Consider the following 22,734-nt stretch of genomic DNA (forward strand, 5'->3'; position numbering starts at 1 on the left):
ACGGCCATAGCCAACCTTTTCCAGGTAATTCTTTTGTGTAAAAAGCCCATTGAGATTGGGCCGCTTTTATCCCAAGGAGTGGTTTTGGTGGTAAATAAATAAATAAATTAAAACAGAATTAAATTTACATTTTTTCCCCGCGCATAAGGTTATGGTGGGTACCCCAACTTTCAGCAGCTGTCAAAAATTCCCCTAGGGAAACTGCATTTCAGTCTTTATGAGATGTGTTAATAGACACTTTTACAAACACATTGGTGAAGACATTTCTTGGTAAGGAATTTATTCCTAGATATGACATTATTCTGATAATATTCCCTGACTACCCGCGCTGACAGACTCCTTGTTTTGTTACATTTTGTAGCGGAAAGAATGTCGGAAAGGGCCGATGATGACGTCAGGGGGGAGACGCAGCAGCAGCAGCGCAGCAGCAGCAGAGTGTCGTCGGCCTTGGCCACCAGCAGGGGGCAGCAGCAGCTCAAGCAGCAGCTCCAGCTACAGCAGCACATCCAGCGGGGAGGAGGAGGAGGAGGAGGAGAAGGAGGAGGAGGAGCAGCACCACCACCAGGCAGCACTAGCTCCACAGCAATGGCGACTGTTGCGGAGCGGCGATCGGCGCTGCCTAGTCCAGAGATAATGCTGGGACAGCCTTGGAGCAACTGGGTCGACGCCGCCAAACTCCACGGCAACGACGGTGAGTTGTTGGCGGAGAAAAAGCCGCTCCGATCGCCGCGATCCCGATTTATTTTTTATTTATACCCCCGGCGAGACAGCGTGATCGGGTCTGTTTGTTGGCGCTGGGGCTTTTTTTTTGTTTTGGTTTAATAGCCCCCCGATTTCATTGCATGCAGTTTTTGAGAGGGGGGGGGGGGGGGGGATATGAAGAAACTGCTACTGGTAGCAACAGCACGAGTCAGGCGATCAAGGCAAAGCAAGTGCAACTATTTATCTGAAGTGCTGCTGACTGACTGGATTGCCTCGTTTTTTTTTATCAGTGGTGGAAAGTAACTAAGTACCTGTACTCAAGTACTGTACTTAAGTACAAATCTGAAGATTTTTTACTTTACTGGAGTATTTTAAATTTTCAGTACTTTTACTTCTACTCCGCTACCGTCTCATAGGCAAATATTGTACTTTTTTCTTTTACTCCACTGTAATTATTTGAAAACTTAAGTTACTTGTTACTTTGTGGATTCTTATTCTTATTACAAAGCATGCGTTAACCACTTCATCCCTATCTAACTTGGCTATTTGAAAATAGCCGATCTACAAGCTCACAATGTGGTGTTGTGAGCTTGTAGATCTTCTATTTTCAAAACATGTTTTATACATTTCGAACACTTGTGTGAAATGGGACATTCTGCATAATGAGAACTTTTACTTTCGGTACTTTTGAGTACATTTTGATGACAATACTTTGGTACTTTTACCTGAGTCAATTTTGAATACTGGACTATTATTTCTACACTGTGTGGTATTGGCTCTTTTACTTGAGTACAAAATGTGACTACTTCTTCCACCGCTGCTCGTTTTTTATAGGTGCTGCTGATTCGGAGGAAAGTTTGAAAGACCTCGGGAAAAACCGAGAAGCCATGCGTCTGTACAGAGAAGGTGAGTTGTTTTATTTTCTGACCCAACAAGGTGTATTTTTTTTAATCTGGTGGTTCTCACATATCTACACATGTATGACACGCACGCACGCACGAGCGCCCACACACACACAAGGATTGGATTAATAATTGACATGCCAATATCCCAGTTTATTGAAAATTCACCCTATGCACAGCAGCCATATTGTGAAGACATTCACAGGTGTTGCCAATGCTACTAATGAAGGCTCTGTTCCATTCTGGTCAAACAGAGTCAGGGTGCTGATATTGTGCATGTTGGCTCACTGGAAACACTCTGCTACACCAGTGGGTCTACAGTTGGGGTCCAGGGACCCTCATGGGCTTCCAAATGGCCCCTTACGGGTGTGTAACTCTGAGACTGTTCCATTTGTACACTCCCAGAGTTATGGGGGTCGTGGAAACCACTGTGCTACACTAAATGGAACAGAGCCTTCATTAGTATCATTGGTAACACCTGTAGAAGTGATAATATGGCTGCTGTGCATAGAGCCTATCAGTGTATCGTGAATTGACTTCAACAAGGAGCCACGGTCAATTAAATGGTAGCTTATTATTCTGTTAATTTACATTATTATTTTCTCTTGAACCAAAACAAGTTTATTGGCAACAACTTAAACTCTCCCCAGTCCAGACTAGGCCTACATGTAACAATGACCTACTGTTGTTGTTCTATTAACGGCATTCGGGGTGTTGCTGTATGTGTGGTTGGTTGGCCATAGATAGGCCTACATTATACCAGTTTTGACAACATCATTGCTAATATTAGACGGTTAAAAACCACTGCCACTATTGCGTCTCTCCTAACCCTAAAGGAAAGCCATTGTAGTGTTGTTACCTTCATCAATGCTTCCATTCAGTGGTGTGTTCTACCGTGTTACGCTGTATACGTAGTGTGACGTGCCGATTTCTTTTGTGGAAAAAGCGTAGCCCTCTACTAACCATTTAATCCATTTGAAAAAACCTAGAACACACCACTGCTTCCATTGATAAATGGACATGGGGAATATGGGGGAGTAGAAATTCTGATTCTTATAAACTAGGTGAATATGACTTTGGAGAAATGGGTGCATTTCTTACAATGACATGAGCTGATGTTCTTACATTTTGACCCCACGGCCCAAGCATGAGATATCCTCAACACTCATTTTCCTCGGCAGAGATTTACACTGGGTGCATATTTCAAGAAAATTACATAATATGGACTAGTATAACAGAAAGAAGAACTAGAACTAGAAAAATAACTGCATGAGAAATCTGATTTGGCACAAGTTATTCATGGTAGTTATGGATATTAAATGTAAAATTCTATGAACGCGTATTACCTGTTGACTACCCAAAGTGCCTGTGTGTTGCACTCCAATCTAACCACAGATCCCAGGTTTATTGTTTGCCGCTGAGCTGATTTACAAGCTAACATGTTGCATCGATAGGGAGTATAAATTAAGCTCAAACTCCAAATTGTACCATCAATGATGATTACACCATTTGCAATGTGACAGGACTGATCTTTTCCTTGATATAACCTCATATTGATAGTATGTTATTATACTATTACAGGGACACACGTCCCCGACTCTTCTCCCTCCTGGCTCCCAAAATGTAGAACAAACTCCCCATTGCCGTTAAAAATGCAGATTGACTCCCAATTTTCCCGCCGTAATCTGAAGACTCACCTCTTCAGACTCCACCTCAGCCCATAGCTCTTGACCTAGTCTTGACGAACATGCAGAGATTGCAGACTAATGCAAAGGTTAAAATGTAGTTTAGATGGCGTGTTATTTCGGCAGATGCCAGGTTCATTAGTGACCTAATAGTATCCTAATAGTTGTGATTGTTTCGATGTACAGATTATAATGTTTGTACTTTGGTACATTCACTGATGCTATTGCTAGTTTCTTGGTTTACCTGTGATCCTAGTTTAGTGAGGCACTACACTGTCCCTCTGCATTTTGATGTATGTGTTTACATAAGTCAATCTGGATAAAGAGCGTCTACATTGTATATTAGATATTTAGATTTGTGGATTGATCCATTGATTGGTAATTCACCCTATTCACAGCAGCCATATTGTGAAGACATTCACAGGTGTTGCCAATTATACTAATGAAGGCTCTGTTCCATTCTGGTCAAACAGAGTCAGGGTGTTGATATTATGCATGTTGGCTCACTGGAAACACTACACCAGTGAGTCTAAAGTTGGGGTCCAGGGACCCTCATGGGCTTCCAAATGGCCCCTTACGGGTCCATTTGGTTCCATTTGTACACTCTCAGAGTTATGGGGGTCGTGGAAACCACTGTGCTAGACTAAATGGAACAGAGCCTTCATTAGTGTCATTGGTAACACCTGTGAAGGAAGTGATAATATGGCTGCTGTGCATAGAGCCTATTGGAATGGAAAACGCTGCTAGTGATGTAAGCAAACAAGAGGGTGTCACGCAACATGCGTCATAAGCTGAAACCAACCTACGACCCATTAACTCTTTCACTGCCACAATTATTGCTTTCCGCGTTTGCCCACTGCCAGAGATTTTTCATTGAAAAAAAAAAAGTACTCAGGAGCCGAGATACAGAATGTTTAAGTTTTAAGTTAAAAAGAAGTGGATTGGAGTCTAGATATTCGAAAAATCATATCTCCTTGGTCTTTGGGTCAAATGAGCCAAAAAGAAAAAAAGAGAAAAAAATAATAATCTTTTTTTATAATTTCGTCATTTCCGTCCGTGGCCATAGTAGCATCGGACGGGAATTCCCGTTTTTGGCAATAAAAGAGTTAAAATCAAGAAAGCATCTGTCATTTTAGATTTTTTGCGTTGGCTATTAAAAAATGGCAGATGTACACGTTCACAGCGCGTCAGCTGTTTTATCATAAGCATTCTGCTTCATTGATCAGCAATATATTGCCCCACATTTCCGACAAATGAGGTCTTCTAAGTTTGGTATAAAAATGAACTGTTGCGCAGTTAACACCAGTTGACTAGTAAACACAACATTACGACACTGTGAGATGTAGCCTCGTGGTTGGATACAGTACATGGATTTTGATGTATGCCGTCAAATAGATGTTTTAGTATTCCTTGTTTAGAAAGTGATATCAAAGAAAATGTGAAGCGATTGTTCAAATGCATCATCTGGTCTTGGGCCTCAAATGTATTCAGTGTTTGACAGGATGGACCAAATCTGTTTTTGTTGGCTTGCATTACATTCTTTAGTTTCCATTTGAACCCTTCTGGAAATACATGGAAGAGTCGGGTTGGCAAAATGGCACATATAACAGCCATGAAATGAAAGGACCCACACCTGTGACGTCATCAATGTGCGTCCAGCCTTTGCTTTCCTTCTGTGCGGGGCGACGTTGCACTGTAGTCTCTGCCTGTCAGGGCACGCACGTAACGGTGCATTTACATTGGCTAACAATGGGGCTTGTGTGTGTACACACACAGCGAGGCTATTGCGCAATTTACGTACAGTAGCAAATAATTGGTGCCTCAAAGGTTTCTCATGACCGCAAGAATGTCAACTCGTAGTATTCACATGTTTATTGGCAAACAATAGAAGTGCAGTTGGTTCAATACAGAATGTCAGGAAGGATTACAGCAAAAGTCTGTTTTCTTTCACGGTGAAGCAATAATGCATTTTAGAAAATGGACAGAATGTTTGTCTCCGGGTCAAGGGGAATGGCTTTCAGCAGAAGGCGGGAGAGACTGATGGGTCACTTTAGATTCAAGGCTGTAATGTAATGTCTCTTGCAGTCCCAGGCAGCGACTCACAGCTCCCTTTCCAAGCTTACCTGACTTGCTTCTCCACAGTACTGTCATCCGTGTCGCCGAGTTCATTCTCTCCCCGTTTGCTCCTTGTTGGCCTCAGCATGTTCTCCCTTACAACATTATTCATCGCTCTGTCTGGCTGTTTAAGAATTGGTATGGAGCGCGGGTATTACGAGTGGATGACTACATGTCTTTGCCGTGACTCACCGCCAGATATCTCCCCTGGTATAACAGCCATTCCAGCAACACACGCAAATACACAAACACACACACACCACATACTCACACAGCTCATCGTGTGAACGTGACCAGCAGCTAATTAATTCCCTCTTCGAGATCAGGCTCACTTTATAATTTTACAGTGGCAGGAGTCAAAGTCACGTTAGCTGGGTAAGCATGGTGCCAATGTCAGCCGCAGGTCAGATTCTGCTGGCCTGTGTGTGTGTGTGTGTGTGTGTGTACAGCCAGCCTGTGTGTGCTGCTGAGAAGCAGCCAGAGCTGCTACTGCTGCACCTAGATCATTCATCACTGCCACGGATGAGGACGCAGAAATTAACTGGACTCTCGTTCTGTCTCATACAGAGGCTTTATGCTCTCTCTCTCTCCTCGTGCACAGGTCCTCTCACTCTGCGCTCTCTTTGTCTGGGCCCGGGCCTGTATCTCTGCTCCGTTTCACACCCATTCCATGAAGGTTTTTTCCTTCATGTTCTCTCGCTTTCTCGCTCTCCCTGCTTGCTTATGTACCCCCCCCCCCCCCAATTCTCATTCTGTCTCTCTCTCCCGTGTGCCTCGACTTCCTCTCTCTCTTCTCTTTTCATCTGCTCTCCGCACAAGACGAAAATGGGGAGTGAGAATCCCACACACACACACACACACACACACACACACACACACACACACACACACACACACACACACACACACACACACACACACACACACACACACACACGTCACAATGGCGTTCTACCACTTTTCAAGTCAGGCCATTTCAGCGGTACAGTGGGTGCCAGTGCACTGAATGCAGAGTGCAGAGGCCTCTTTTTTTTCCCACTTTTTTTTTTTTTTTGCCCAGAGAGCCCCGTTAGAAGGAACAGCCCACAGTGAACAACAGTAGCAGCTAGGAGTGAGTTTTGACCCCTCCTGCTGATTTCTTTTGCCAGGAAACCTGTGTCCGCTCATTGGGATCCCAGTGCGTTTCAGAGAGGGAACTGGGAAGAAGCATTGAGTTAATTGAGGACACGCTTCCAAAGGAAAAAAAAGAAGTTTGCATCTCGGCATAATTAGGGTTTACTTGTTGTGGGTAGGGTAGGGTAGGGCTCGCCCCCAAAGCCATTTATTAGGGTTCGATCATTTGGTGGAATGTTTGAATTGACCTTCCAAACTTAGTTTAAAAAATGTTTTTTGGGGCAGGTGACGTGTCGTGCCATTATGATGGTAGCATATGGTCGCGGCAGCCACTCGGTGAATGGAGCGTATCCGTTACGGTCCCGGAGTAGCCCGGGGGTAGAGGCTAACTCGACTTACATTGTGACGTGGGCTGTCTCTGTGGACATATCGAGACTGTGAGTTCTTTGGTGAGGGAAATAATTGACTGTATGGAGAAATTTCCATCGCCATCATTTAATGTTCACTGTTTGTCGTCTTTTAACTCATTCACTGCCAGACTTATTTCTGGCTGTGTTTGCCCACTGCCAGCGAGTTAATGTTTTTTATAACTTTAAAAATGTCACAATTTTTTTTTCTCATTATGATCGCAAGTCCAATTGTTTCTAAACACACCGGCGATACTTGCACGCCACTCAGACAACAAACATTCCGATTGGGGCGGAGTCTCTCTTCTCCAGCCCAGTGGAAAAACACCATGTTTCGCCATGTGAACGGTACGGCTCACTTTTTCACCTCGCCACAGACCTCGCTAAATCCCTTATGATCGCGTGTTCAACTGTTTGTAGACACACAGGGTAGTTGTGTGAGTGGCCCAGAGAAGAAATTTTCAATCGGCGACATTCCATTTTGCAGTAGTAGCAGTTTGTATGCAGCGTTTCTAAACAGCGTTCCACGGCGGAGAAAGACAAAGCCGAGAAAATGCCGTTTTAGAGGGGGACTTAAACAGGAAGCAGGCGGAAACAAAAATCTTCGATTTACATCATTTCCGTATCCGGTGGTGTTACAATGAAATGTGTCACTACGAGAGATGAAGGACGGTGAGATCTTTATAAAATCAAAGTATTTTAAAAATTACATTTTTTACGTTCTTGGCAGGGTATGAGTTAATGTAGCTGCCCTGTCGTTGGCAACACTAATAATTAGAAGAATTTGACCTATTTGATCCTGCAGGGGAAATGTAATTTTCAGCTTCACGCAGCTGATTGCTGCCCAAGTGGTCAGAGTTGAGCGCGGGGGGAAGGGGGCACTTAGGTGTTAAGTGTCTTGCTCAGGGACGCCTCGACACATTGCCAGTGCCGGGAATCGAACCTGATCACCGCCTGCTTCCTAGGCGGGCTCTCTACCCATTCAGCTATGGCCACCTCAACACTGCTAGTGATGCCAAGCTACCTTGCGGTCTGTGCTAAATCCCCCTTGATAGTATGATAAGTTAATCCACGTTATTCCACCTCTATACTCCTTCCATTGAATCTGCCAACCACTCCGGGATATATATCCTGAACATTAAACTTGTGTTGATCATCCGGCAGTATTTGTGGAAAGCCTTTCTAGTTTCTATTTACTGCTCTGTGCTCAAATCAGGCCTAGAGCTCGCCTACTGTATCTGGTAATTTGCACAACATACATATCGCACGCGCACGTAGCACAATCATTACATAATCGTCTAATCGCAATTGTTTGAGCTAATCGCAATTGTTATTTCATAATCGTCATAATCGTTTCCATGTTGGAAGATTTTCACACATTTTCAAATATTAAAAATGGCAGATCTACAAGCTTACAACGCGTCACTTCGTGACTCGTAAGCTTGTAGATCAGCTATTTCTGCTTTTTTACATGTATAAAAATGATTAACTATAAATTCTTTGTATATTTCAGTTATCTGTCAAATCTGCCCTGTGCGATTTTTGATTACGAAGCCTAAAATGCTTCATATGTTCCAATGTTCAATGCCAAACACACAATTAAATCGTTAAGCGCAATTATTTGAGTGACAATTAATCATCAACTTGAATTTGTAAACAGGCTCTATTCACAGCAGCCATATTATGAAGACATTCACAGGTGTTATCAATGATACTAATGAAGGCTCTGTTCCATTCTGGTCAAACAGCGTCAGGGTGCTGATATTGTGCATGTTGGCTCACTGGAAACACTCTGTTACACCAGTTGGTCTAAAGTTGGGGTCCAGGGACCCTCATGGGCTTCCAAATGGCCCCTTACAGGTGTGTAACTCTGAGAGTGTACAAATGGAACCAAATGGACCCGTAAGGGTCCATTTGGTTCCATTTATACACTCTCAGAGTTATGGGGTCGTGGAAACCACTGTGCTAGACTAAATGGAACAGAGCCTTCATTAGTATCATTGGTAACACCTGTGAAGGAAGTGATAATATGGCTGCTGTGCATGGAGCCTATCGTGACAGCCCTATGCACACACACTGTTTCCTTATCCTCTCTAAACGTGTTGGCTGGAAAAGTGCAGAATGAGTAGTGCAAGCCACGAGAAGAACAAATGTAATAAATAAGCAAATGTCTGAACCTTTGTTGCCCCCCCCCCCCCCCCCCACACTTTTAGGAAAAGTACAAAGCAAAGAGTGTTAACTCTGAGTCTGAAAGTGTAAAAATGGGACGCACTTTACACTAAAGTTTTGAAGTGTAATGCCAAAAGTTGGACAGAACTTGGGCAGCAGATTCCAGCCTCTGCTTCAATTGTAAACTTAAACCACGTAAAACAGGCATTGTTGCCCCGTTCACCGCTCCTCCATACCACTTCTCTTTACAGAACAGGCAGACTCTCAGCTACTGTATGTGCATCAAGTTCTGTGTGCATCCCCACTCAACCCCATCATGATTTATTACTAGGGCTGTCAAAAAAAATCGATTCATGAATAAATCGCGATTCTTAATGCCACGATTTTAAAAATCGATTCAAAATATTAAAATCGATTTTTTTAATTTTTTTTAATTTTTTTTTTTTTTAATTTTTTTTTAATTTTTTTTTTTTTTTTAATAAAATCGCAATAAATCGCAGAATCGAATATCAATTAATCGCAGAATCGCAATTTTAATCGAATCGGCACCCTAGAAAATCGCAATAAATCGCAGAATCGCAATTTTAATCGAATCGGCACCCTAGAAAATCGCAATAAATCGCAGAATCGAATCGAATATCAATTAATCGCAGAATCGCAATTTTAATCGAATCGGCACCCTAGGAATCGATTTTGAATCGAATCGTGAGGTAAGTGAATCGTGACACCCCTAATTTATTACCCCCTTTGTCCATTAACCGAATACATTTGCCTTTCCCTGCGGCCGATCCCAATAGAAGTGAAAATAAAGCCTCTTTTTGTTAAACCTGGCGTCCCTATTTTTGGCTTGTCATTATAGGCAAAACAATTCTGAAATAGCAGATCTACTTTTCAGATCTACAGATAGGCTATTTTCACACAACACCGTAGTGAAGTATAAAATGGGGCTTAAGTGGTTTTAACTCTTGAGTCTGAGACACTTGACACGTGTCAAGTAGCAGTGGGGCTCGAGTCGTCGCTCCTTCCACACAAGACTGTATAAGATCTCCCACAAAGAGAACCCACCAGTTGGGCCCTTTTTCTAATGGCCTCCTCGGGCTAATGGCCCTCAACCCCTCCAGATTCCACCGATGATGCCTGAAGGACCCTTGACTGCCTCAGTGGAGTGTGTGTGTGTGCTTGGAGAGGGACTCTCCTCTACTTGTCTAATCACACAGCTCTAGGCAATCTCTTAATTGGCCTCCTTAATTAGGTGGTTGCGGGATCTGTGCTCCAGGATCAATTTTGATGACATTCTGGTGAAAGGCGGCATTATCCTCAGATTGTTTTTGTTTGGTTGTCACCCAGTGGAAAGGAAACTGCAGACAGCCGCCTCATTCGCATGAATATGACTAACAAGGTTGTACCAGAAGGTGTACTGGCTTAATCCATTAAAGGTTTCATGACATTCAGTTTTACAACACAATGAAAGTCTTTGTCATGGTCCTTCAAACGTGTATAAAAAGTTTTAACTGAAAATTCCACTCTAGTGAGCCATTGCAGGTGTTTTTCTCACACATTTCTAAAGCCTCTTCAACTGCAATGAAAAAAGAAATCTTTGCCTGCGGGTGTCGCTGTTGAGGGATTTTGCCTGTCAATCACCACCTCTGCTCCGCCCCACCCCCCAAAGGAAAGGAGAGGGGAGGGGCGAGGAGGAGAGTGGGACTGTGACATCACTTTCCAAGGGCCAATCTCAGATTACTTTTCAGCCTAATTATTCAGAAAACCCCAGACCACAGAAAATCCACTGAATGTTCAAAGTTCAGTTTTTTGGGGTGTAATTGAGGTCATAAAACCCCCCAAAAAACATAAAAAAGTGAAAATGAATGTCATAGAACCTTTAAGATTGAGAAAGCAAATGTGTCATTTTAAGATTTCTTTGGCTATTAAAAAATAGCAGATATACAAGCTCATGGCGCAGCACTCGATCTGCTATATGTGAAAATCTTTGATAATGAATATATATCTCTTTTTTTTTTAAGTGAAAATGTGTCACTCCAATCTTTGCTTCGGGGGAGAACAACATATTTTGATATGGGGTCTGTGGCCAAAAAATACATCATTTTTGGGGTCCTTTACATGAAAAAGCTGGAGCAACCAAACGACAACAAAAAACATCTCAAAATACTTAATTCCAGGGACCCCCAGAAGCAAAGATTTTGAGTTAAAAATGTTTACTTTAAAAGTGTGTGTGTATGTGTGTGTGTGTGTATATGTATATATATATATATAATTTTTTTCATTTTTTTTTCAAATTCTTTCAAAATATAGCAGATCTACAAGCTTGTAGATCTGCCATTTTTGAATAGCCAAAGTATAAAATATGACTAAAATGACAGATACGTACCCGGATTGAATGGGTTAACGAGTTAAATGGTAGATGGTGCATTTATATAGAGCACTTATCCAAAGCACGTTATATTCATCCCTTCAAACACACATTGACACACCGACAGTGGAGGAAATCATTCAAGGCACCAACCTGTGCTCACCGGGAGCACTTGGGGGTTCAGTGTCTTGCTCAAGGACACTCGGGCACAAAGCCAGGAGGAGCTGGGGATCAAACTGGGAGGTGGCAACATCTTTTAAATGGCCTTTTGAACACATGGTATTTGCATTTGCTGACTAGAGAAAGCTTGGAATAGGCAAATGAAGAAAACATAATACGTGGCATTTATTTTGGCTCTTTTTGTTGAATAATTAAATGTTTTCCTATCTTTGTGTAAACAGTTTTTACGAGGCAACTTTCAGTTATTGAGTGAATGTAACGTTTAATAATTGTGCTTTTGGGTCGTAAGACGAGACGCGTAAACAAAAGCGCATTCATTCATTCATTTTAACACATTTACTGCCTGAATTATTTCAGATGTTTTGCAGTTTTATGCCAGAGATTTTTCATTGAAAAAAAAAAAGTACTCAGGAACCGAGATACAGAACTTTCAAGTTTTAAGTTATCAAGGAAGTGGAAAATCATATCTCCTTGGTCTTTGGGTCAAATTTAAATAGCCTGTTTTCGGTTATTCGTCAAACTAGCAATAGAATGCATGTTCAATCTTCCAGGATTTGAAAAACGAGTTAACTCGTTTTAGGCAATCAATGTGTTAGCTCTTATAGTGGTGAAAAGCGAGAGAAATGTATTCTCTGACTGGGCAACCTTTGGCTTGCTGGCTGGATGCTTTCCTTATCAGCAGCAGGTCACGTTCTCTCTCTGAAAAGGGACATGGCAGTGCCCTGCATTCGTGTGTGTGTAGATCCCTTATCACAGTGGTTCCCAACCTGTAGGTTGGGACCCCCAGCGGGGTCCCCACATGATTTTGGGGGGGGGTCCCAAGAAAATAGCAGATCTACAAGCTCACTACGCCTCGCAATGCACGGTGTTGTGAGCTTGTAGATCGGCTATTTTCACAGAGTCAAACATGTAATGCCTCAACTCGTGCTTATCAGGGTGGGAGAGTCCCCAGTTCAAATTTGATTATTTTGAGGGGTCACAGCCTGAAACGGGGTTCGCAGTGGTTCACAGTGTGCAGTGGTGGTTCACAGTGATTCACAGTGCGCTCGTGCAGGCTGGCTGCAAAAGAACCCGACTGACTGCTCATAACTCGTGTGAAAAGGCTTTCATACAAAAGTTTGGTGGAAGAAGGCTTAAGATGTTAACTTAACTGTGATCTTTCACTCTTGAATTATACTCCAAGCGATGCGGGAGTGCGGTCTAGCCAACACCAACTCGGGACTCCTGAATCGTTGGCCTCCACACTCTCCTATCTACACCTTAGTTTCTGTTGTGTGTAACAAATTTTTTATGGTGAAAAACGACAAAACAAAAAACAGTCGTCCTCAAAACCTCGCCTCCAGTCACTGTGATTAGCCGCGAGACGCACAGAGCTCCACGCCACTGCTCGCCCAGTGTCTCGCTCGGGGGCGAAACAGCCCTCCTCAAAACAACAGGTTTGGGAATCTGTTGGGGATTTATTACATGCAGCCGGCAGATGCGCGTAGAGTCAAAATGTTTTGTAAACAAAAAATGTGTGCAAAATGTGTGCACTTGGTTCGCCGTCAGTTGATCTTAACTCATTCCCTGCCTTTTTTTTTTTTTTTTTTTTTTTTTTTTTACATTTTTTTTTTTTTTTTTTTTCACCCAAAGACCAAGGAGATATGATTTTTCGAAGATATAGACTCCCATCCACTTCCTTGTTAACTTAAAACTTAAAAATTCTGTATCTCGGCTCCTGAGTACTTTTTTATTTTCAATGAAAAATCTTGGCGGTGTTCAAACGGGCCAGAAATAATTCTGGCAGTGAATGAGTTAATCCTGCATGTATTTGCTTTGAAATGGTCTTGAATTGTGTCACGCTTACTTTGCTGTATTTGTTAACACACTGACTGATGACTATTCTGTATACTGGCCTGGGCATTGGCCAAAGACAAGTGCTTCACCTTACACACACACACACACACACACACACACACACACACACACACACACACACACAGACACAGACACAGACACACACAGACAGACAGACAGACTACTCACAAATACAGTACCATGCGTTGAAGCGAAAAATGCTTATCATTGAAAATGGAGTGAGCCGTTCTGTGCAGCACAGCTTGAGATCATGCATCCTAATTGTGGCAGTGAATGACGAGAGCAGTTCAAGGTTGTACTTCATTGTTTCGTGACGTCTTGTGTACAGGTACATAAGGGTAAAACTTATTTTAGTTTAGCCTCCTTCAGACAATACAGCAGCATATATAATAACAAAATAATGACAAAATCAAGAGTGCAAAAAATGTATAAGAGCATCATCATGTGTACATACATGTGTATAATAATCTTGTATACGCCAACAGCATTTTTATTTTATTTTTGTCAAAGCCCGAGAAGTGAAACAAACACCAGGTTGAGCGTGTGCCTTCGTTTTATTTGCCTCTCCCTGACCGCTGCCCTCTCTGCTCTTATGTTCTGCCCCTGTGCGTTACAGACATGCCCATATTTGGCCAGTGCCCCGCGCAAGACGACTTCTTCCTGGTGATGTGCAGCCATTGCAGTCAGGTAGTCAAGCCCCAGGCCTTCCAGGCACACTACGGTAAGTCTCTCTCTCACACTCGCACTAAAAGCCCGAGTTATACTTACGTCTTCTATGGAAGCGTGTCATGCACCGAAAATAGGCTATCTACGAGCTTTGTAAGCTCGTAGATAGCCTATTTTCGGTTATTCGTCAAACTAACAATAGAATGCATGTTCAATCTTCCAGAAAATCCTAATGATCTCAGATATTTCATAAAAGCAAAAGGTTAAAACCCTCTGGAGTCTGGCATTTTGTTTTAAAACTCAAAATGACTATCCTATTTCGTCAGGGTCTGGTATGGCCGACTTGAGCATCGATCTGCGATGTCTTTAGCTGGTTGGGCTGTATGGCAAAACACCATCATTCTCCATATTGTGCTAATTGTTAATGAAACACAGCGCTAGTGTGTGTGTGGGGGGTGCTCCTTTCCCGCTGTTTCACAAATGGCATATTAGGCCAAACAAAGTTATTTCAGTCGTGATATTTTATTTTTGCTTTAATCCATGCATACGCAAACATGCGTGCAGTGTACACCTCTTTCGCGCGCACGCACGCGCGCGCGCTCAAGTGTGTGCACACTTGCAGTTGTCTTTCCATCACTCATGCAAACGCTGTCCGTGAGAGCTGACAGTTTGGTTTAATAGTTTTACATTTTATCGCTGACTGGAGGGGAGGAGAGCCGAGCCTCAGGACAGAGACGTTAGATCAATGAAGGGAAGGGGGAGTGTGTGCTGAACTCTCAGAGTTTTGTGTGTGTGTGTGTGTGTGGTAAAATTGAACACATTAGCACACCCAGGGGTGTATTTTTGACCTCCGCTCCATTCTCCCAACACTTGTCTCTCTGCAATAACCCGGGGGCGCGGTGGGCGACGTAGACTTTGACTACACCTACCCGCCTGCCCCCCCGCTCGGTTTGCCTTGTGTCGTGTGTTTACAATTCTCCTGTTAATGTTTGATTTATTGAAGTCTTGCACGCGCACTTGTGCATGCGCCCGCCGCCTGCTAATGCACTGCTTTATCACGCAACGCTTCCCCTAAGTAGTCGGCTCTCTCTAGTGATGTAAAACTTACTTGGGGTGTGTGTGTGTGTGTGTGTGTGTGTGTGTGTGTGTGTGTGTGTGTGTGTGGGGGGGGGGGGGCGGCGGGGGGGGTTGCGCGTGTTCTCAGGATGTGAGCCTAGTTAAACAGACAGCTTTGACCGGAGAGCATTTGATGAATTATGTATCTTGTGAGTCGAGGGATCCGTTTGCTGTGGATCTCGTTAAAAACTTTGACGTTTGATATTACACCCCCCCCCCCCCCTTTGGTCAAACTTTCACAGAGATGCCACCACGGAGCAATTAGCCGTCTGTTCCCTCCACAGCTTGTTTGAGTGAGGGCAAGGAGGCAGGTTAGACAGGGTGATGGTTTTATGTAGGCATGTTTGTATTCGGTGGGAATTGTCTAGGACCCTCTTCTTCATGGAACGGTTTGATTTTTGTTCCTGCTGAATTGTTGCAAGTTCATTCATGTACGACTGTACTCTCTCGACAAGGCCCCGAGTCTGAGAGCATTTTAGCACTCATTCAGCCATATCCCACATTGGTTTTGTTTTTGTTTTGTTTGTCACCCCCTAGACACAGCTTCCAAGTATTTATTTACTTGATTGTTTTGTAGTCGAGTGTGGAGTCATTTCCTGCGGCGTAAACGGTAGTAACTGTTCCCCGGGTGGGCCACTAGAGGGAAGCACAGCAACGCATGGCTCCCAGCAGAGCTGTCATCATCACCACCACCACTGTGTAAACTGTCAACAGCACATAGCAGAGCACTCCAAATAGGTATAGGACAGGGTTTCTCAAAGTGGGTGCCTTGGCACCCTAGGGTGCCGTGATGCAAGTCTAGGGGTGCCGCAGGATACTTTGATAACATTTGGAATGTATTAACCACTTTATAGTTTAACCACAAGACCCTCTATACTTGTTAATTACAATGTACTTGGTGCATTCTTTTTCAATCTACACCAAAAATCTCTTCGCCAAATATAGCCGATTTACAAGCTCACAACGTGTCGCTATGCGACACGTTGTGAGCTTGTAGATCGGCTATTTTTGGCGAACGTTCCCCCCCAGAATAGGGATACTGGGGTTACAGTGGTTAAACGTCAAGTTATTTTCAATCTGTCACAATGGAAACAGAATGACACGTGACATGCTGTATTTTAGGGGGAAATGTTTCCATATTTACGTACCTTAACACATTAACCGCCAAGAACGTAGTCCTACGGTCCATTAAATCCAACTGTTAAGCGCCGGGACCGTAGCCCTACGGTCCGGGTGCTTTTTCCTTTTTTTCGATATTTTTTTTTTTTTTCAATTTTCTACACGGACCATTTTCAGTGTAACACCACCGGAAACGGAACTATTTGCGATCCGGTTTTGCCGTTCCCGTCAGCCTCCATTCTAAAGCGCACACTAAAACTCCATTTTCTCCCTTGTAGTTTTTTCTCCTCGGTCATCACTGTTTAACATAAACCGTTCTAACTACAACATGGATGCCCCGTTTGACACGTGGTCTGCACTGGTAGACACAGGGACATCTGCACGATGTTTACAAACAGTGCATCGCGCATTCTTAAGGATTTTAACGGGGTCTATGGCGACGTGAAAAAAACAAAACAACAATAAAACCTTGGCACTGGTGAGTACATTATGAGATTAACCTCTGGCATTGGATGTGTTAATAAGACATAAATGTAAGGTGCTAAACGTTATTTGACAGGGGTGCCCTGAGCCAAAAATGTTTGAGAAACACTGGGATATGATACCTCTGGCCTGATCAATCCAAATCACGGATGACATGACATCTGGACGAGACCTGCAGTCATCAGATTGAATTTCAATATTTTGCAACAGGGATTGTGCATCCCAAGTGGAATGCTAACCGCAGCATAGGAGCAATGGCCTTGGTGTATGAGGGTACCTACCTCCTGAAAGAAAGCCACGAGGAATCTTTTCACCCATTCAAACCGGGAACGCCACTTTAACCATTATTTCGTACTGTGGCTATTCAAAAATAGCAGATCTACAAGCTCATAGCGCGGCACTATGAGCTTGTAGATCTGCTATTTTTTAAAATTTTGTGCAAGTCTTTTAATATAATTGTTTAAAGCGAAAATGTTTTACTCAAATCTTTGAGCCTCTGGGGGCTCCGTGGAACAACCTATTTTGAGATGGGGTCGGGGTCCGCTGCCAGATACATTTTGGGGGTGTTATGATTTAGACATTTGTAGAATCCCCAGAAGCAAATATTGTAGTTACAAATGTTCGCTTTAAAAAATATAAATATATTCAAAAATTTGCACAAACTTCCAAGATTTTTCAAAAATAGCAGATGCGCTTGTATATCTGCTATTTTTTAATAGCCAAAGTATAAGATAATGGTAGTGGTTAACATCTAAAATGACAGATGCTTTATCTTAATGGGTTAATTTCATACCTGATCTGGTTGTCTGACAGCAGTTAGATGGTCTACTAATTTGACTTCCTGTTAACCCCAAGCCCTTTTCACATATCGTCACCTCGTATCTCTCCATATTTCAACTTTATATGCTCTTTCGTCACTTAAGGCCATACTTTGTCATACAAAAAGTCTCGCAAAAGCACTGAAAATAGCCGATCTACAAGCTCTCACAAATGCGTCGCATCCCGCCACCTTGTGAGCTTGTACAGTGGCTATTTGCATCGTTTCTGAAACGTTTAGTTCTATTTCCTGAAAAGGGATGGTGAGGTTTTCCACCCAACAGCGACGATATGAACTCCGGGAAAATGTCCGGGAAATCAGGTCGGCCCTTTCACACATGTAATGCACAACAGAAGAACGTCTTTGGCGTTTCTCTTCTTAACTGTAGATGGTCCCTTTGATTAGGCGAGGGTGTCTGGGTGGGTAGTAGACGCACATGTTACTCCCACTTAACCCATTCAATCCGTCATTTTAGATTTCTTTGGCTATTCAAAAATAGCAGATCTACAAGCTCATAGTGCGACACCAAGTGCCGCACTATGAGAATAGCCAAAGAAATCTAAAAATGACACGGCTGCGTTCCTGGTCTTAAAGGGTTAAACATGGGAGGGAGAGGTGAGGTTCAAATGTCGTCGTCTTTTATTCGTTTCCTTCCACAGAACACGACAGATTGCTCTGCCCTTGATGCACCCGTGCAAAACACAAACACAAAACACATCTTTCCTACCGTAGTAGGCCCAATGTAGACGACAAGCTACAACCTTTATCAAAACAAGCCGCCCTCCGAGCTGGTCAAATAACATTGGTCTTTATGTACAGACAAGAGGCTCTATTCACAGCAGCCATAGTGTGAAGAAATGCACAGGTGTTACCAATGATACTAATGAAGGCTCTGTTCCATTCTGGTCAAACAGAGTCAGGGTGCTGATATTGTGCATGTTGGCTCACTGGAAACACTCTGCTACACCAGTGGGTCTAAAGTTGGGGTCCAGGGACCCTCATGGGCTTCCAAATGGCCCCTTACATGTGGGGGTCGTGGAAACCACTGTGCTAAACTAAGGCCTTGGCTACACGTACATGGATCTTTTTCTAAACGCACATTTTTGTGTGCGTTTGGGCCTTTCAGCCACACGCAAACGGTGTTTTTGGCCGCTAAAACGGATATTTTTGTAAACGGATAAATAATTGAAGGTTTTCCAAAACATGCGTTTCAGTGGATCTGTGTGGACATGTAATCCGGAGATTTTGAGAAACGATGACGTCATCGCGCATTCGCACATGGTCATTATAATAATAAATAATACAATAATACATAAACACCGGACCGCTCATGGTCATTATAATAATAAATGAAGAGAGAGAAAGAGCAACACTTACAGTCTATGAAACAAGGCACGCTCATTTATGGCTAAATAATGACATACTTAATAATAAGACAGTGGTGGTAAAAGTAGCTCATTCACTGTGTGACGAAAACCCTCTTTCTCTGCGCCAAGTAGAACACACGGCGCGCACACAGATTGAATGTGGGGTCTGTCGTCCTAAAACACAATCGCCCCGGTGCCGAGAGTCCCTGCTTTATAGTGGTGTTCGATGTTTTTACATTGCCAACTCTCACATGTACATAAACATTCAGATTTCAAATATAAAGTGCTTACCCCTGAGCCACGGACGTTACAAGGCGATCCGGACCGCGATAAGTACCCGTATCTCCCGTATTGTTCAATAAAAAGCATTTTAATCCGATCGTCGGCCATTTTCTCCAAATTTTCTCCGATGCTTTCAACCATGCGACACCAATGGTTGGAAGGTGTATTGCACTCTGATACATTACCAAAATAAAAGAACAGAAAAAGAAAATGGCCGGCGATGGGATTAAAATGCTTTTTATTGAACAATACGGGTGATACGGGTACTTATCACGGTCTGGATTGCCTTCTAACATCCGTGGCTCAGGGGTAAGCACTTTATATTTGAAATCTGAACATTTATGTACATGTTAGAGTTGGCAATGTAAAAAAAAAAACGAACACCACTATAAACCAGAGACTCGACAGCGTCATGTGAACCATGGCTACTGTTTGCGCTGCAGCTGTTTTCGTTTATGTTCACGTATGCTGTTCACGTATGCTATTAAAATAATGCAGCTATTGCAGTATTGGGCCTTAACATGTGATTACAAATGTATTTGTATTTGGCCCCTCATATATATAATTATAAAATAAATGTAAATATAAAATCTGATATAAAATTGAAACATGCAGCTGATCGATGCGTTTCTGCGTCTACGTGTGGACAGGGATTTTTGTTTATCTTTGTCATGTGGCCAGGGATTCTTTTTAAAAACGGAGGACTAAAATATCCGTTTAGTAAAAGATCCATGTACGTGTAGCCAAGGCCTAAATGGAATAGAGCCTTCATTAGTATCATTGGTAACACCTGTGAAGGAAGTGTTAATATGGCTGCAGTGCATAGAGCCTAGTGCGCAGGAGTCATTGTTTACAACAGGTGGTTTTCGACCCTTTTCATATCAAGGTCCATTATTTATTCGGCATTTGAGCCACGGACCACCGTTGGATGAGATTTAGACTCTCAGACCCCAAGACTTCGAATATTTTGTTATCGTTGTATACGATTTTGTCCACAATTCCATGCTGTATTGATGTGGTACCATTGGGAGAGATAACAGGCTGATCAAAAGAATAATTCTGCAATTAAGTAAGATGTTTTAACAATAATTTAACTCTTGAGAGCGTAAAATGTAAACTTTTTTAAAGATCCCTCAAGGACCACTGGTGGTCCCCGGACCACTGGTTGAGAACCACTGGTTTACAACACGAAATGAGGTATTAAAGAAGCGTTGTGTTTGAACAATGTTTCCCTTATGATCGTGGAAATTCAATCAGTGAATTTATCCAACTTGTTAGTACAAAAAGCCAAATCAATGAATGTTTTTTTTTTTGCATCTCTCCAAACACCTCAAAGGCTTTTCTCCCAATAATAGAAGCGTCATTCACACTCCCACTCGCTCCATGTAAATTCACCGGGCTATCATCTTTACCATTCACACACACAGCGAGCCGTTTGGATTGAATTGGACATTACACATACTTAACTCGAGGGAGATGGCATTTGTAAATTGCGTTGCCAGGTCCTACTGACTCTCATGCACTCATGTCTAGATTACTTCCAGGTTACGGTGCATGCGTGCAAGCCCACTCTCCAGTCCAGTGCGATGAACATAAATGCTAAATGGTGCATTTCTATAGTGCCCATTATCCAAAGCGCTTCATAACGCAAAGCACCAAGGTGTTCATAGGGAGCACTTGGGGTGTCAGTGTCTTGCTCAAGGACTCTTAGACACTAACCCCAGGGGACGGCTGAGGATTGAACCGGGAAGCCTCCCGATTCTCAAAGCAGCCACTCCACCTCCTGAACACACTTGTCAACTAGACATGTTGACGTGGGATTACTCATGCAGAGATTGTGACATTTATCTGTGGGCGGTCTTCTCGATCTGCTTATCGTATTTAAAAAGAAAAAAACCTACTTAACCCATTAATACCGGGAAAGCATCAGTGTCATTTAAGATTTTAGCTTATATGTAGCAACATACGTTTTCTGAAAACTCTTAGGCTTTAGAACAGTGGTGCTCAAAAATAGCAGATCTACAAGCTCACAGTGTGTCACTTAGTTCCGCTCTGCGAGCTTGTACATCTGCAATTTTGTGGGGTATCATTTTTGGGGGTCCTTGGCACTGAGAACTACTGATTTAGAAGGCATTTGACTCAGCCTCGGGTTTTAATGGGTTAATTGATGTGAATTAAAATGGTGTCACTGTCGCCAGATTAACAGCAAAGATAAAGCAATGGATATCTTGTACACCGCACTGTAGGTATCTCGCAGATGGCCAGAGTTGAAGTAGCCTACACAGTGCGCTTGTCTCCCTGGCAGGTACACTACAGACACTATGCAGCTAAGCGCAGTAGGAGCCCCCTCTGTCTGTCTGCTGCTGCCGGCATGTTTTTATTTATTTATTTCACGCACAACCCTCTCTCCCCGCTCCTCTCTCAGATGTCACCATGAGAAGACGCCATGCAGTGCGGTGCAGTGCTTTGCCGCGCTATGATGGAGATTTCGGCGTCGTCTCTGTACAATTCATTCCACCGTGTTTTATGCGTGGCGCGAAACAACCCCCCCCGTCCATCGACCTGCTCGAGGTCTTTGTGCTTGAAGCTTCTCAGCTCGGGGGCAGCCTCCCAGCTGGGTTGACACCCCCACCGGAGTCTGGGAAAACGCTGCGAGCTCTTGCCGTTGTTTTATGCATTCATTTCTGAAGCTGTTGAACAAAGACTTGTCTTCCTCGCCGGCTCACACAGGCATACTGTGCCTGGACTGCACGCACACACACACACATTTTTTGAATTACGTGTTCCTTGAGTTGGATCTGCCACAGGCAAAGTTTGCAGAGCATTGTAAACAACCCCAACCAGTAAATCATGAAAACGCTAATAAGCGTAACATTCATGACCTTGACAATGGAGATGAATAACATGTGGACTGCTAGTGCCATGTTTTCAGTAAAAGGTGCATATTGGATGGGCATATCGCAGATTAGCGCACAGCAGGTTACCACTGCGTTCAGACGCAGCCGTGAGCTGGGATGGGCGTTTGGGAGTTTTCTTTGTAAAAAACAGGTACCCTTGGAGTGTTTGCCGTGATGTGCGAGCGATCGGACTGTGAAATCATATTTATTCGAATTAATAAAGCATTGCACATCCCATGCCTCGCTTGGACACTGCAACTGTATCATTATATGTACGCATCTGTGTCATTTTTAGATTTGTTTAGGCTATTCAAAAATAGCAGATATACAAGCTCATAGCACGGCACCGAGTGCCACGCTATGAGCTTGTAGATCTGCTATTTTTGAAAAATTGTGAAAATTTGGGCAAATCTTTGAATATATATATATATATATTTTTAAAGTGTTAGGATTTAGACATTTTTATTTTAGTCGGCCTCAGGTCTTAAT

The 22,734-nt window shown here is 43.0% G+C and overlaps 1 protein-coding gene across 2 annotated transcripts in view; it reads left to right on the plus strand.

The window, feature by feature from the left end:
* Positions 1 to 22,734, plus strand: part of atxn7 (ataxin 7) — a 62,432-nt gene that overhangs the window by 11,779 nt on the left and 27,919 nt on the right. For both annotated transcript variants that reach the window (XM_084062553.1, XM_084062554.1), the window contains 3 exons: positions 362 to 691; positions 1,537 to 1,608; positions 14,115 to 14,219. In XM_084062553.1, the coding sequence (XP_083918679.1) occupies positions 370 to 691; positions 1,537 to 1,608; positions 14,115 to 14,219 (499 nt within the window). In that variant the 5' untranslated portion in view covers positions 362 to 369. The remainder of the gene's footprint in view (positions 1 to 361; positions 692 to 1,536; positions 1,609 to 14,114; positions 14,220 to 22,734) is intronic.

Source organism: Gymnoscopelus microlampas, assembly GCF_963454915.1.
Source record: "Gymnoscopelus microlampas genome assembly, chromosome: 7".
Lineage (NCBI taxonomy): Eukaryota > Metazoa > Chordata > Actinopteri > Myctophiformes > Myctophidae > Gymnoscopelus > Gymnoscopelus microlampas.